This window comes from Oncorhynchus clarkii, chromosome 2 (assembly GCF_045791955.1).
Source record: "Oncorhynchus clarkii lewisi isolate Uvic-CL-2024 chromosome 2, UVic_Ocla_1.0, whole genome shotgun sequence".
Taxonomy (NCBI): Eukaryota; Metazoa; Chordata; class Actinopteri; order Salmoniformes; family Salmonidae; genus Oncorhynchus; species Oncorhynchus clarkii.
In genome coordinates, this window is record NC_092148.1 from 59,125,191 (window position 1) to 59,141,431 (window position 16,241).

Below are 16,241 nucleotides of genomic sequence, written 5' to 3' on the forward strand. Positions count from 1 at the left end.
AAAGTGACAAACTCAGACATTACAAAGACATGAGCTCCGGAGGAAAAGGGAAGAAGGGTGAAAGGGAGGGAGGGAGGGAGATACAGGGAGGGAGGGAGGGAGGGAGGGAGGGTGGGTGGGTGGGTGGGAGGGAGGGAGGGAGGGAGGGAGGGAGGGAGGGTGGGTGGGTGGGTGGGAGGGAGGGAGGGAGGGAGGGAGGGAGGGAGGGAGGGAGGGAGGGAGGGAGGGTGGTGGGTGTGTAGAGATACACAATTAATTAAAAATGTCTCCCTGAAGAGCAACCCAGTAATTAAAGCCTTTCGGTCTCAACATTTATCCCTCTTATTATTATTTAAAACCACAAAGTGCAAGGTTGAAGGAGGAGTGTGTGAGTGAGTGTGTGTGCATGCGTGCGAGAGAGCGTGCATCTTTGTGCATGCTTGTGCCTGTTTGTGTGGAGTTTGAATACATTACAGAGAGAACCTTAAAGCAGGCCCACTCAAAGTACACATTGAATGGAAATCAATGAAAGAAATAAACCTTAGCTTCTCCCTTTGCTTTTAATGACCAAGAACTCCTTTCAGTGCTGAGGTCGACTCCATTTGTTGATATAAATTACCTTCCTTCCTGGGGATAAAGGGACTTGCTTTTACTCTGCCTGTGTTGACGTGAAAGTCTATTTAAGCATTGGACACAGTAATGGGGTACAGTAGAGGTCGTGGCTCCTCTCTCTAGCCTCCATGCTGAGAGAGAGGGTTGCAGGAGAATTTAAACTGGGTCACATAAACTACATGACCAAAGGTATCTGGACACCTGCTCGTCGAACATCTCATTCTAAAATCATGGGCATTAATATGGAGTTGGTCCCCCATTTGCTGCTATAACAGCCTCTGCTCTTCTGGGAAGGCTTTCCACTAGAGGTTGGAACTTTGCTGTGGGGACTTTCTTCGATTCAGCCACAAGAGCATTAGTGAGGTCGAGCACTGATGTTAGGCAATTAAGCCTGACTCGCAGTCGGCGTTCCAATTCATCCCAAAGGTGTTCGATGGGGTTGAGGTCAGGGCTTTGAGCAGGCCAGTCAAGTTCTTCCACACTGTTCTCAACAAACCATTTCTGTATGGAACTCGTTTTGTGCACAGGGGCATTGCCATGCTGAAACAGGAAAGGGCCTTCCCCAAACTGTTGCCACAAAGTTAGAAACACAGAATTGTCTAGAATGTCATTGTATACTGTAGCGTTAAGATTTCCCTTTACTGGAACTAAGGGGCCTGAACTATGAAAAACAGTCCCAGACCATTATTCTTCCTCCACCAAACATTACAGTTGCCACTATGTATTGACGCAGGTAGAGTTCTCCTGGCATCCGCAAAACCCAGATTAGACCTTCGGACTGCCAGATAGGGAAGCGTGATTCATCACTCCAGAGAATTCCTTTCCACTGCTTGCATGGTGATCTTAGGCTGGTGTGCGTCTGCTCGGCCATTGAAACCCATTTATGAAGCTCCCGACAAACAGTTCTTGTGCTGACGTTGCTTCCAGAGGTAGTTTGGAACTCGGTAGTGAGTGTTGCGACCGAGGACAGACGATTTGTACATGCTACGCGTTTCAGCACACAACACTCCTGTTCTGTGAGCTTGTGTGGCTTCGTGGCTGAGCCGTTGCTGCTCCAAGACATTCCCACTTCACAATAAGAGCTCTTATAGTTTCCCGGGGCAGCTCTAGCAGGGCAGAAATGTGACAAACTGGCGTGTTGGAAAGGTGGCATCCTACGATGGTGCCACGTTGAAAGTCACTGAGCTCTTCAGTAAGGCCATTCTACTGTTATGTTTGTCTATGGAGATTGCATGGCGGTGTGCTCGATTGTATACACCTGTAAGCAACAGGTGTGGCTGACATAGCCGAATCCACTAACTTGAAGGGCTGTCTACATACTTTTGTATATACAGTTGAAGTCAGAAATGTACATACACCTTAGCCAAATACATTTTTTTGTGTGAATTTTTCCCCCTTTTCTCCCCAATTTTGTTGTATCCAATCGTTAGTAGTTACGATCTTGTCTCATCGCTACAACTCCCGTACAGGTTCAGGAGAGACGAAGGTCAAAAGCCATGCATCCTCCGAAACACAACCCAACCAAGCCGCACTGCTTCTTTACACAGCGCGCATCCAACCCGGAAGCCAGCTTCACCAATGTGTCGGAGGAAACACGTGCCCTTGGCGACCTGGTTAGCGTGCACTGCGCCCGGCCCGCCACAGGAGTCACTAGTGCGCGATGAGACAAGGATATCCCTACCGGCCAAACCCTCCCTAACTCAGACGACGCTAGGCCAATTGTGCGTCGCCCCATGGACCTCCCGGTCGCGGCCGGCTGCGACAGAGCCTGGGCTCGAACCCAAGCCAAATAAATTTCAACTCAGTTTTTCACAATTCCTGACATTTAATCCTAGTAACAATTCCCTGTCTTAGATCAGTTAGGATCACCACTTTATTTTAAGAATGTGAAATTTCTGAATAATAGTAGAGAGAATGATTTATTTCAGCTTTTATTTCTTTCATCACATTCCCAGTGGGTCAGAAGTTTACATACACTCAATTAGTATTTGGTAGCATTGCCTTCAAATTGTTGAACTTGGGTCAAACGTTTCGGGTAGCCTTCCACAAACACCCTTTTTCCTCCAAACATAACGATGGTCATTAAGGCCAGTTCTATTTTTGTTTCATCAGACCAGAGGACATTTCTCCAAAAAGTACTATTTTTGTCCCCATGTGCAGTTGTAAACCGTAGTCTGGCTTTTTTATGCCGGTTTTGGAGCAGTGGCTTCTTTCTTGCTGAGCGGCCTTTCAGGTTATGTCGATATAGGACCCGTTTTACTGTGGATATAGATACTTTCGTACACGTTTCCTCCAGCATCTTCACAAGGTCCTTTACTGTTGTTCTGGGATTGATTTGCACTTTTTGCACCAAAGTTCGTTCATCTCTAGGAGACAGAACGCGTCTCCTTCGTGAGCAGTATAACGGCTGCGTGGTCCCATGGTGTTTATACTTTCTATACGTACTATTGTTTGTACAGATGAACGTGGTACCTTCAGGCGTTTGGAAATTGCTCCCAAGGATGAACCAGACTTGTGGAGGTCTACAATCATTTTTATGAGGTCTTGGCTGATTTCTTTAGATTTTCCCATGATGTCAAGCAAAGAGGCACTGAGTTTGAAAATAGACCTTGAAATACATCCACAGGTACACCTCCAATTGACTCAACTGATGTCAATTAGCCTATCAGAAGCTTCTAAAGCCATGACATCATTTTCTGGAATTTTCCAAGCTGTTTAAAGGCACAGTCAACTTAGTGCATGTAAACTTCTGACCCACTGGAATTATGATACAGTGAATTATAAGTGAAATAATCTGTCTGTCAAACATTGTTGGAAAAATTACTTGTTTCATGCACAAAGTAGATGTCCTAACCGACTTGCCAAAGCTATAATTTGTAAACAAGAAATTTGTGGAGTGGTTGGAAAATGAGTTTTAATGACTCCAACCTAAGTGTATGTCAACTTCTGACTTCAACTGTATAGTGTATCTTGTCCTTTGGGTTCACATTTAACTTTTACCCTGCTATTAGTTTACTCAAGATGCAAGGAATTCTGATTTTCATAATCATCATTATCATTTATTTATTTTCTAACATGTAGCCTATGTAAAGCACAAACACAAACAGCGCGCACACACCCGCACATCCACCCACACCCAAGCTGACCTAGACACATGACCATGATTCCCTTCAGGCCTGTTGTCAGTTTTAGAGCACTCAGCTACCCAAGCATGGATAAGCCTCTGAAATATTCATACACAGGGACACAGGCAGAAAAAGAGAGAGAAGTGAAAGGAGAGAGAGAGAATGGGGAACAGGAACAGAGGGTAAGAGAGTTGGAAAGGGAGCTGCTCTACAGACTGGGTCAGGGAATGTACAGTGCATGTGTCAGGCCAAGTGGGCAGAGGATGGCTCCAAATCTCTGTGGAGGGAAAAAATGTCACAGAATGTATTATGTTGTTGTCTAAAACGTAACCCTTGCATTTCATTTTAAAGTCTCGCTAATTTGGCTAAGGCTTTATTGTGGTCCTAAGCGTTTTCTATGAGGCCCTTGTCGGTGAGACCCAAGCCAAGACTGCGATACAGTGATTGGATGACTGCACAGTGACTGAACAGAGAGCTTGAACACACTGTAATCAAATCTAATCAAACCTGCAATCGCCCTGATGACAGAGGAGATATATTGAACAAGTCCTGAAAGGTCTTTAGATGGATATTTTCTGACACTAGGTAACACTTCAAAACACTGCACATTTCCAACCCACTCAATCAAATATTGTAGTCCATCCCTATTACCTGCACCCAACTGTGTTGTCCACCCGCTCCTGACACTCAAAAGCACCAGTCTATCCATTCAGTATAACCATTTTTGTCCCGGGCTCACAGGCCCAGTGTAATCTGCAGTAAAAGCCTCTCCATTCATTCCAGGATCATCAGTGTTTCTATGGCCAATTCGGGCCTGTAAATCGAAACAGTGACGAACAGACTATCTCCACTGAGGGGATTTCAAACAGGGACAATGTCAGAGTAACGAGTGTTGGGAGGGAGGGAGGGAGGGAGGGAGGGAGGGAGGGAGGGAGGGAGGGAGGGAGGGAGGGAGGGAGGGAGGGAGGGTGATTGTTTTTGGATTGGGCCAATGACAGAGAAAGTGAGGAGCAGAAAGGAGGCTAGAACTGCCTTGTTCTGGGGCAGAACAACAGATTTTTACATTGTCAGCTCAGGGATTTGATCCAACAAGCATCGAGACAGAAGTAGGTCTGCAGATGTACAGGTTACATTAATATATGATATTATGTGGTATTAAATATTTTCTAATTCACTGTCCAATCTGCTTGTTGTCAGAGATATTTAACTTCCTATTTTTCTCTCCCTATTCTCTACAGGTGCAGGTGGGAACCTCCCATCAGGAGCAGAGAGTTGTGGGATACCTCACCTGCACTCATCTACACGCCATTGAAGGTATTTTTATGTTTACAGTATACAGTACAGTACATGCTCACACACAATACATTTTTGAGCTTCTTTGCTAATTGGATCTTAGCTTCTCCTCCCTACTGTCTGAATAGGTCTATGCTGGCGCTGTAGTCTTACATGAATATCAGAGGTAAATGGAACAAATGTTTGGAAATATAAAAGGGTTTGAGAGTCAAATCAAATCAAAGTTTATTGGTCGCGTACACAGATTTGCAGATACAATAATAGAGTAATATACACACAGCAATAAAACAACAATACACATATTATCCAAAAAGTTTTAAAACATCTGAAATTTCAAAACCAGCAATGTCAGAGTCCTGAATATACATACAGTTGAAGTGAGAAGTTTACATCCACTTAGGTTTGAGTCATTAAAACTCGTTTTTCAACCACTCCACAAATGTCTTGTTAATAACCATAGTTTTGGGAAGTAGGTTAGGACATCTACTTTGTGCATGACAAGTAATTTTTCCAACAATTGTTTACAGATTATTTCACTTATAACTCACTGTATCACAATTCCAGTGTGTCAGAAGTTGACTGTTGACACTAAATTGACTGTGCCTTTAAACAGCTTGGAAAATTCCAGAAAACGATGTCATGGCTTTAGAAGCTTTTGATAGGATAATTGACATCATTTGAGTCAATTGGAGGTGTACCTGTGGATGTATTTCAAGGCCTACCTTTAAACTCAGCACCTCTTTGCTTGACATCATGGGAAAATCAAAAGAAATCAGCCAAGACCTCGTAAAGAAAATTGTATACCTCCACAAGTCTGGTTCATCCTTGGGAGCAATTTCCAAACGCCTGAAGGTACCACGTTCATCTGTACAAACAATAGTACGCAAGTATAAACACCATTGGACCGCACAGCCATCATACCGCTCAGGAAGGAGACACGTTCTGTCTCCTAGAGATGAATGTACTTTGGTGCGATAAGTGCAAATCAATCCCAGAACAACAGTAAAGGACCTTGTGAAGATGCTGGAGGAAACAGGCACAAATTATCTTTATCCACAGTAAAACGAGTCCTATATTGACATAACCTGAAAGGCCTTTCAGCAAGGAAGAAGCCACTGCTCCAAAACCGGCATATAAAAGCCAGACTACGGTTTGAAACTGCACATGGAGACAAAGATAGTACTTTTTGGAGAAATGTCCTCTGGTCTGATGAAACAAAAATAGAATTGACCATCGTTATGTTTGGAGGAAATAGAGGGAGGCTTGCAAGCCGAAGAACACCATCCCAACCATGAAGCATGGGGGTGGCAGCATCATGTTGTGGGGGTGCTTTGCTGCAGGAGGGACTGGTGCACTTCACAAAATAGATGGCATCATGAGGGGGGGGGGGGGAATTATGTGGACATATTAAAGCAACATCTCAAGACATCAGTCAGGAAGTTAAAGCTTGGTCGCAAATGGGTCTTCCAAGTGGACAATGACCCCAAGCATACTTCCAAAGTTGTGGCAAAATGGCTTAAGACCAACAAAGTCAAGGTATTGGAGTGGCCATCACAAAGCCCTGACCTCAACCATAACGAAAATCTGCGGGCAGAACTGAGAAAGCGTGTGCGAGCAAGGAGGCCTACAAACCTGACTCAGTTACACAAGCTCTGTCAGGAGGAATGGGCCAAAATTCACCCAACTTATTGTGGGAAGCTTGTGGAAGGCTACCCGAAACGGTTGACCCAAGTTCAACAATGTAAAGGCAATGCCACCAAATACTAATTGAGTGTATGTAAACTTCTGACCCACTGGGAATGTGATGAAAGAAATAAAAGCTGAAATAAATAATTCTCTCTACTATTATTCTGACATTTGACATTCTTAAAATAAATTGCTGATCCTAACTGACCTAAGACAGGGAATTTTTAGTCTGATTAAATGTCAGGAATTGTGAAAAACTGAGTTTAAACTTCTGACTTCACCTGTGTATTTATAATGGTGTGTATAGACGGTATGGACAGGATATGAATATAAAAGGTGTGTATATAATGTTGTGTATTGGCGTGACTTGACTTTAACATTAATCTGAAGACTGTTATTTATCTAATCAACTAACTATATTTAATTGTTACCTGATTAAATTAATCATGTAACAATGAACTCATATGGGGCACCACGAGAGCGGTTCTTTAAAGAGTTACCATCTCCCGAATTAAACTCTACTTATCACATCTATAAACAGTCAACTTATTCATCATTAACTTTGTTAAAAGTAAATAATAAAATAAGTATAATTATTTTGTTGTTATTTGTAAACTCAGGTTCCCTTGATCTAATATTAGGTTTTGGTTGAAGATCGGATAACATTCAGTAATCAGAAAAGGGTCAAATACTTTTTCACTGCACTGTATACATATAAAGTCAAATAGTATGTAAACATTGTTCAAGTGACCAGTGTTCAATGTCTCTATATACATGGGGCAGCAGTCTCTAAGGTGCCGGGCAGAGTACTGGGCGGTGGCCTGCTGGTGATGGCTGTTCAAATGTGTGACGGTCTGGAGATAGAAGCTGTTTTTCAGTCTCTCAGTCCCCGTCTTTGATACACCCGTCGCCGTCTGCTAGATGAGCAGGGTGAACAGGCTACTATTGCTCGGATGGCTGAGGTCCTTGATGATCTTCTTGGCCTTCCTATGACACCGGGTGCTGTAGATGTCCTGGAAGGCAGGCAGTGTGCCCCAAGTGATGAGTTGAGCTGAACACACCACCTTCTGGAGAGCCATGCAGTTGAGGGTGGTGCAGTTGCCGTACCAGGCGGTAATGCAGCCTGAAAGAAAGCTATTAATGGTGCAGCTATTGAAGTTTGTGAGGGTTTTAGGGGCCTTGACGAATGTCTTCAGCCTCCTGAGATTGAAGAGGCACTGTTGCGCCTTCTTCACCACAGTGTCGGTGGAACCATTTCAGGTCCTTGGTGATGTGCACGCCAAGGAACTTGAAGCTTTTGACTCTCTCCACTGCGGCCCTGTCGATGTGGATGGGGACGTGCTCTCTCGTGTCTCCTGTAATCCACAATCAACTCCTTTGTTTTAAAGACAATGAATCACATGGCCACCGCACTATTTACATTGACACCCCTCCCCTACATTTGTTTTGTACACTGCTGCTACTCACTGTTTATTATCTATGCATAGTCACTTCACCCCTACCGCTATGTTGAAATTACCTCGACTAACCCGTACCCCCGCACACTGACTCTGTACCAGTAACCCCTGTATATAGCCTCGTTATTGTTACTTTTTAAAATTTGTTTTTTACTTTATTTGGTCAATATTTTCTTAACTCTTTCTTGAACTGCATTGTTGGTTAAGAGCTTGTAAGTAAGCATTTCACGGTAAGGTCTACACTTGTTGTATTCGGTGCATGTGACAAATAACGTTTGATTTGATATTGGAGCAAGTGGGACGACAGACTGAGATAGGGAGAGATCTGAGTGATTGTACACGAGTCTGTGAACACAATAGTAGTAGACAGATGGTGTAAGATGGATAGTGTGTTTGTAGTAGCCTACTCTGCTTTCTACCTTAGAGCAGATAAATGGATGCATGAAACCACACACTTGCTCTGCACACATGCTCTGTTCCCATGGCGATGGGCTCAAACTGTTTTAAGAGTCAGGCCTATTTAAAGCCTCTGGTCTCTGGGTCTCGTTTTTTTTTGACATATCTCCCTGCTATTTTTGGAGCATCCTACACCTCTGAGAGTCTGCTCACTGGGCTAACTATAGAACAAGGGCTATTTCTAAAGACAAATGAAATTTAGGGAAGAGAGAACAAGGGAGGCCTTATTATGTTCTAGGTGATGCTTTACACAGTACAAAACTGATCTTTACAACAAGGCACATTCCTATTGCTGCTTGTTTTTCATGTCCCATTTTCCCCTCCCTCTTACTGCTTTACTGCTTGTTCTGTGTGTGTGTGTGTGTGTGTGTGTGTGTGTGTGTGTGTGTGTGTGTGTGTGTGTGTGTGATTTCTGCTTCTACTTCTGTTTATTTTGGCCTTTGCTGCTTATAACCCATGTTTTCATTGTCTTGTTGACTCATAAATGATCAGCATTGAATAGATGTTGTCAAGGGTTCCAGACCACCCCTGCTCTCCCCACACACAGATCTGTTTAGTAGCTTGGTCGTTCTTGCTGGCCACAGGGAGACTCCCTATTCCCCAGCCAGCAGCCCATAGTGACCAGTATGCAGTGTGCTGTAAATACTGTTTGAGTACACTCTATGTATTTTTTCTCCCTCTTTCCTTGTGCTTCAGCCAAAATCCCATCCAAAGCTAAGCCACTCACATTTTGTATTTCCATCCTCCTAACCACCCTCCTCTCTCTCGCTCTCTCTCTCTCTCTCTCTCTCCCCTATTTCTCTCTCTCTCTCTGTCTCTCTCTCTACGTCCTTTAGGAGATGCAGCTGTGCGTTGTGAGCAGTTGGATCTACTCTTGGAGTGGGGGACGGATTTCCGCAAGGCAACGTCCCGCCCCTCAGAGGAGAAGGGTCTGGAGGACCAGGTGGCCTTTGATGTTGTCCTCGGCGACCTCAATTTCGACAATTGCTCTTCAGGTAGCTAGTTCTCTGACTGTGTGAAAAGCTTCTATTCTCTGACATCCTGCAGAAATTGTATGTTTGGGTGTTGTACTTATCATTCCATGTATCTGGACTAATGACTGGGGGATCTGGACAGACAAGCCCCTCTTTATTTCTCATCTTATCCCTCCATTTCAGAGGATAAACTGGAGCAGCAGCATTCCCTCTTCACGCAGTACAAGGACCCGTGTCGCCTGGGGCCAGGGGAGGACAAGCCATGGGCTCTGGGTGAGTGGACAGGAGCTGGGGCTGGTACTGGTGGGAGTGGGTGTGCTTGTGTCAGGGAACTAGGCTTTGTCTCTTTGGCAGCAAATCTGGAAACACATTGTGCAGATCAAAATAAGTACAATAGATTATGAGACATCAGCAATGCTGGCATAAACCTGGAGAATGATGGTCTGGAACTGAATCTAAAGGAGAAGGAACATTAGCAAATCAAATCAAATTGTATTGGTCACATACACATATTTAGCAGATGTTTTGCGGGTGTAGCGAAATGCTTCTCTAGGACACACAGTGATGTTTGGAAAGTGATACGTGCTGTGATGGCAGGGAGATAGTAGGATGGATGTTGGCGTATATTCAACCAAGTCAAGTTTATTGTGCACTAGAGTCAATGTGTAGATACTGTATATGGGAGTTATGTTAATCACTGTGAGTCACCATGTTCTCCTTCCCATCTACTGCTCATTTATATGTTGTCTCGCCCTCCTCCTTGTGGGAGACATCATTAGCCTAAGCCTAGGTCCTCAGAGGTCCTCATTACTGTTACTACACATGTGTTTGCTGATCACAATTCTCTAAATTAACATTTTCGATGTCCGGTGAGAGATCTGTTATGTCACAGAGGAGGCAGATACTGGAGTGTTCTTTTTTTTTGCCCAACTACAGTTCATCCATTTGTGTTATTGTTGAGTTTTCGAGAAATTATAGAGAAAACAGGCTTCAGAACTACAGGTTTCTATGAGCTGCCATCCATTGTCAGATTACGAAATTGGTCAGGTGAACTCAAATTCCTCCCTGTCAGCTGTTCTCTAACCCAGGTGTGTGTGTGTGTGTGTGTGTGTGTGTGTGTGTGTGTGTGTGTGTGTGTGTGTGTGTGTGTGTGTGTGTGTGTGTGTGTGTATACGTTAACAGGAACACTACTGGACACCAGTGGGCTTTATGACGAGGAGGTCAGTTCACCAGAGAGTTTACAAAAGTAAGTAAAACAACCGGTATCAACTCACACACAGACATAATAATAATAACACGTAGTACATAGAATACATATCACCCAGCTCGCACCTTTGGTTCCTTGGAAATTGTGGGAACATGTGTTTTTGGTTTCACATTGGTTATCGGAACGAAGCCACATGTTTCCTGACTGGTAAAAAAAAATGTTTTTGAAACATTCTGAGACTGCAGTCTTGAAGGAGTTCCCACACATGCTGAGTACTTGTTGGCTGCTTTCCTTTCATTCTACGGTCCAACTCGTTCCAAACCATCTCAATTTGGTTGAGGTCGAGGGATTGTGGAGGCCAGGTTATCTGATGCAGCTCTACGTCACTCTCCTTCTTGGTCATATAGATCTTACACAGCCTGAAGGTGTGTTAGGTCATTATCCTGTTGAAAAACAAAAGATACTGTAGTCCCACTAAGCCCAAACCAGATGGGATGGCGTATCGCTGCAAAATGCTATGGTAGCCATGCTGGTTAAGTGTGCCTTGAATTCTAAATAAATCACTGACATTGTCACAAGCAAAGCACCCCCACACCATAACCTCCTCCTCCATGCTTTGTGGTGGGAAATACACATGCAGAGATCATCAGTTCACCCACACCACGTCTCACAAAGACAAGGCGGTTGGAACCAAAAATCTCCAATTTGGACTCCAGACCAAACAACCAATTGCCACCGGTCTAATGTCCATTGCTCATGTTTCTTGGCCCAAGCAAGTCTCTTCTTCTTATTGGTGTCCTTTAGTAGTGGTTTCTTTGCAACAATTTGACCATCAAGGCCTGATTCACATAGTCTCCCCTGAACAGTTGATGTTGAGATGTGTGTGTGTTACTTGAACTCTGTGAAGCATTTATTTGGGCTGCAATTTTAAGGTGTTTTTAAGTAAGTGGTTGATTGTTTCCATTGACAGAGTGATGGAGAATGAGGAGGGGAGGAAGGAATACCTGGTGTTCCCCACCAATAAAAACCACTGTCCTAATCAGAAGGGCAGAAAGATCCCCCTGAAAGGCAACGGGAGGAGGATCGACTACATCCTTTACAGTGAGGCGGTGCAGCAGGACTGGAAAATGGTACGTTCATTGACAAATATGGAAACCCTGGCCAAATACCCTCAAGATCCCAAGGAGGTCGAGATGTAGAAACACACAAAAGAAGGAGACTGAGCATAACAGAACCACAGCTGATCAAGACCAGATCAAATCAATTGGGAAAGAAGGGTTAGGACAATGTTTTCATCACATTTTGTTTATGGGTCAAAGAGGATTAGAAAACCAAATTACTTTATTTGCATAGATTGCAAATCTGTGCTCAACAACATCTCGCTTTTCTCATTATGAATCATGGCACTGAACTGCCACCTTGTGATTAAATGTAGCTATGGCAAGAATTCTGAGTGACATACATTTTCAGATAAACCATATTTTCAAGGACATTATGCACAATGGCTCAGAAGATTATGATTTAAAATATGCTGCGTTGTAATCTAGTATTATGATAACGTGATATAATTAATCTGTAATCCCATAATGTTGTATTATGAAATTATAATGATGTCATGTACCTACTCTCTGTTGCCACCTGCAGGACATTGAAGAGTTTAGCTTCATCACCCAGCTGGCCGGCCTCACTGACCACCTGTCTGTGGCCATGCGTCTGGCTGTGTCCACAGGAGAGGAGGAGCCTTAGGCCTACACCCTTTATACTGCCACAGAGGAAGAACGGGGACCGAAGAGGCAGAGGGAAGGCAAGGAACTCAGGCCTGAGAAAGACAGAGCTTGAAAAAGGAAAAGAAACGGGTGGACATAACGAAGAAGAAATAAAGGAGCAGATGCAGAGGAGTCATGTGATTCAGAGAGAACCTGGTGGAGAGAGATAAGAGAGTGGTTGTTGTGTGTGCCAGAGGTCTGGACCGGGCCCAATGCGGACCTGAGGGACTGAGCCAAAGACTCACACAAACACACACAGTCTGAGGTTGACTCACACACCTACAGGTCTCCACCGTACCATGTATCACCTCTGGTCCTCGGGGTCTATCAGCTCCCTGATGATGGAGTCGCAATGATTGACTTACTATGACTCATTTCCTGTATTTAGATACTTTTATGTTTTTAGGCCTCATTTATGTCTGACTTTCTGTTTTTACTTTTTGGGCTCGGAAGTGTCTAAACTTTGTTCTTTATTTGATTTAAAACGGTGACATGAGACTTCTCTTGACTCATGGAATTTAGAGTGTAGCCTGGCTTACTGTGTCTCTGTGTTGGTGTGTTTGTTCCTCTCTTACCTTAACCCCAATTCATGGAACCTCGGCATAATGTCTTTTTTTCTAACTCTTTCTAATGGTTTCTATGGTCAACGTACCATCTTTGTAGGGAGTTGAAACACCCACATTTAATACTTTAAATTTATAATGAGGTATTGTATGAAAAATAACATCTGAAAGTGATCTTTTCAGGGCCAATCTGACTGGCATCTCATGTTTCAGTGGTTGTTTGGTTGTTATGCAGAGCTGAGCAGTGAGGAACACGTGATATGATTAGATAAGAGGAACTTAGTTAGTAGGACCTGGGTGGGGGAGCGGGGGGGGGGGGGGGGGGGGGTTCTGCATGGGGAGTGTAGTGAGGATATCAGATGCAATCCCTCAATAAGAATTTTAATCACAGACTGTTTGGGTTGAAAGCCTGGTCTCCAGGGCGATAAGCATGTTCCCCTGACAATGCAATCTCAAATGCTGCCAATGCAATGAGTCTGCATGAAATGCCACCCTGCCAAAACCCACAAACACACACACCTGCACACTCATTACATACACAGACACCATTGGCACTGATGCCTGCCTCATTTGTGACAACACCTTTTTACTCTCTCACCTGTTCTTATTGACACTGTTGCTATTGCTGGCTGTATCACAGGATGATAAGGGATGTGCGTATGTGTGCAGAACTGGCTTTGGGATATGTGACGACCCCATGTCCCACTTTAGCATGGTGCAGTATTTATAGATCTTATTCCTGGTTGTGGCCACAGCAGAGGCAAACGTTTACACACCTGCTTACTTGTTTCAGGTCATGGAGGGATCCTGGTCGGTCAGAATATCTCTGTACTTTAATATGTATGTACTGTATGTATGTACTGTATGTATGCCCACCTGGCGTTTCTACTCATCTACTATCACCTGGCTGCTTTTATACGCTCTAAAGCCTCTTTATTATTCTTATTATTAGTAGTATTAGTAGTAGTAGTATTGGTAGGGTTTATATTTGTGCTTTTTTAATACAGTACATGGTCCATCTTGCATTGATCTGTTCCATATTTAGGATGCTGCAGTTCCCTGGTTTAGTTCACAAACTCATAGAGATAACATCTCCCTTGTGCTGGTCTGACTCTCCAGTCCCTCAGCCTGTCCGCGGTTGGGTCTGTTTTTGAGTCAGGGACTGGGGGGGGTCAAGGGGCAGGCAGGGGGACTGCTGTAAAGTGTTATGATGATGCTCCATGGCTTCTAGTCTCTCCACAGATAATGCATCACATTGCTATTCTTTTGATTTTGTTCTCTATAATAACTGATGGTCACTGATGGTTTTGTTCTCTATAATAACTGATGGTCACTGATGGTTTTGTTCTCTATAATAACTGATGGTCACTGATGGTTTTGTTCTCTATAATAACTGATGGTCACTGATGGTTTTGTTCTCTATAATAACTGATGGTCACTGATGGTTTTGTTCTCTATAATAACTGATGGTCACTGATGGTTTTGTTCTCTATTATAACTGATGGTCACTGATGGTTTTGTTCTCTATAATAACTGATGGTCACTGATGGTTTTGTTCTCTATAATAACTGATGGTCACTGATGGTTTTGTTCTCTATAATAACTGATGGTCACTGATGGTTTTGTTCTCTATAATAACTGATGGTCACTGATGGTTTTGTTCTCTATAATAACTGATGGTCACTGATGGTTTTGTTCTCTATAATAACTGATGGTCACTGATGGTTTTGTTCTCTATAATAACTGATGGTCACTGATGGTTTTGTTCTCTATAATAACTGATGGTCACTGATGGTTTTGTTCTCTATAATAACTGATGGTCACTGATGGTTTTGTTCTCTATAATAACTGATGGTCACTGATGGTTTTGTTCTCTATAATAACTGATGGTCACTGATGGTTTTGTTCTCTATAATAACTGATGGTCACTGATGGTTTTGTTCTCTATAATAACTGATGGTCACTGATGGTTTTGTTCTCTATAATAACTGATGGTCACTGATGGTTTTGTTCTCTATAATAACTGATGGTCACTGATGGTTTTGTTCTCTATAATAACTGATGGTCACTGATGGTTTTGTTCTCTATAATAACTGATGGTCACTGATGGTTTTGTTCTCTATAATAACTGATGGTCACTGATGGTTTTGTTCTCTATAATAACTGATGGTCACTGATGGTTTTGTTCTCTATAATAACTGATGGTCACTGATGGTTTTGTTCTCTATAATAACTGATGGTCACTGATGGTTTTGTTCTCTATAATAACTGATGGTCACTGATGGTTTTGTTCTCTATAATAACTGATGGTCACTGATGGTTTTGTAAAAATCATTTTGTGGGGAATGCTGCTTTGGGGTAGCCTCGTTATCTGAGTGATGTGGCAGGGAATTGGCTCTCTTTTTTTAAGCTTATTCAACAGCTTATTTTCTTCTGCTTTAAAATATATATATATTTTCCCTCTTTGAATCACTGGCTCTCTGTGTCTTTAATTTGAGTGTGGAGTATATGTCTGAAGGAGTCTCATTCACCAACAGTCATTCTTTGCCAAGCCTCCAGTGGAAAACACCACAGAAGCCTTCTGTCTCACAGGGACTTAGGGACTGTGTGTGTGTGCATGCGTGACCCAAACTGACCCATAAGTGTGTGTTGTGTAGGTCTTTGTACAGCAAGCGGTGCCGAATAAATGTTGCTTTACCTTTGCTGAGCATCAGATACCCAGAGGAAGAGTGGTGGATCACACAAAGACCAGCGCGTACCTGTGTGTGAATTTGTTTTCACTACCTCAAGTTGTGGAAGTCATGCCCATGAACATACCACAGCTCAGAGCTATTTTCTGAGCTTCACTGTCTTAGAGTTACACAGGGTAATTGTGCTTAGTGCCACATTGTATAGGACATGGCAAGGAAATGAACAACTTGTGCATAGAAAGAGAGAAAAGTGACAAGGAAGTAAAACCTTGTGTGTACTTTCCTCGTATGACGTGGACTTCTGCTTTTTAATATCAGGGGAGAGGGGAGTTCTATGTTACACTTGACAAACAACAAAGCACTCTTCGCTGTGACAGCATGCCCTTGAATTAGCTTTTTTGAAAACCCCAAGGAGGGGAGTCCCTGTGAACAT

At 43.2% G+C, this 16,241-nt stretch overlaps 1 protein-coding gene across 1 annotated transcript in view; it reads left to right on the forward strand.

Annotated features, from left to right (window-relative positions):
* LOC139381765 (sphingomyelin phosphodiesterase 3) overlaps positions 1–12,713 on the forward strand; it is a 33,625-nt gene extending 20,912 nt beyond the window's left edge. Inside the window, exons 3-8 of the mRNA XM_071125519.1 lie at positions 4,955–5,030; positions 9,445–9,603; positions 9,766–9,855; positions 10,765–10,828; positions 11,760–11,919; positions 12,434–12,713. Coding sequence (XP_070981620.1) covers positions 4,955–5,030; positions 9,445–9,603; positions 9,766–9,855; positions 10,765–10,828; positions 11,760–11,919; positions 12,434–12,535 — 651 coding nt within the window. The 3' untranslated portion in view covers positions 12,536–12,713. The remainder of the gene's footprint in view (positions 1–4,954; positions 5,031–9,444; positions 9,604–9,765; positions 9,856–10,764; positions 10,829–11,759; positions 11,920–12,433) is intronic.
* The last annotated feature ends 3,528 nt before the right edge of the window (positions 12,714–16,241 follow it).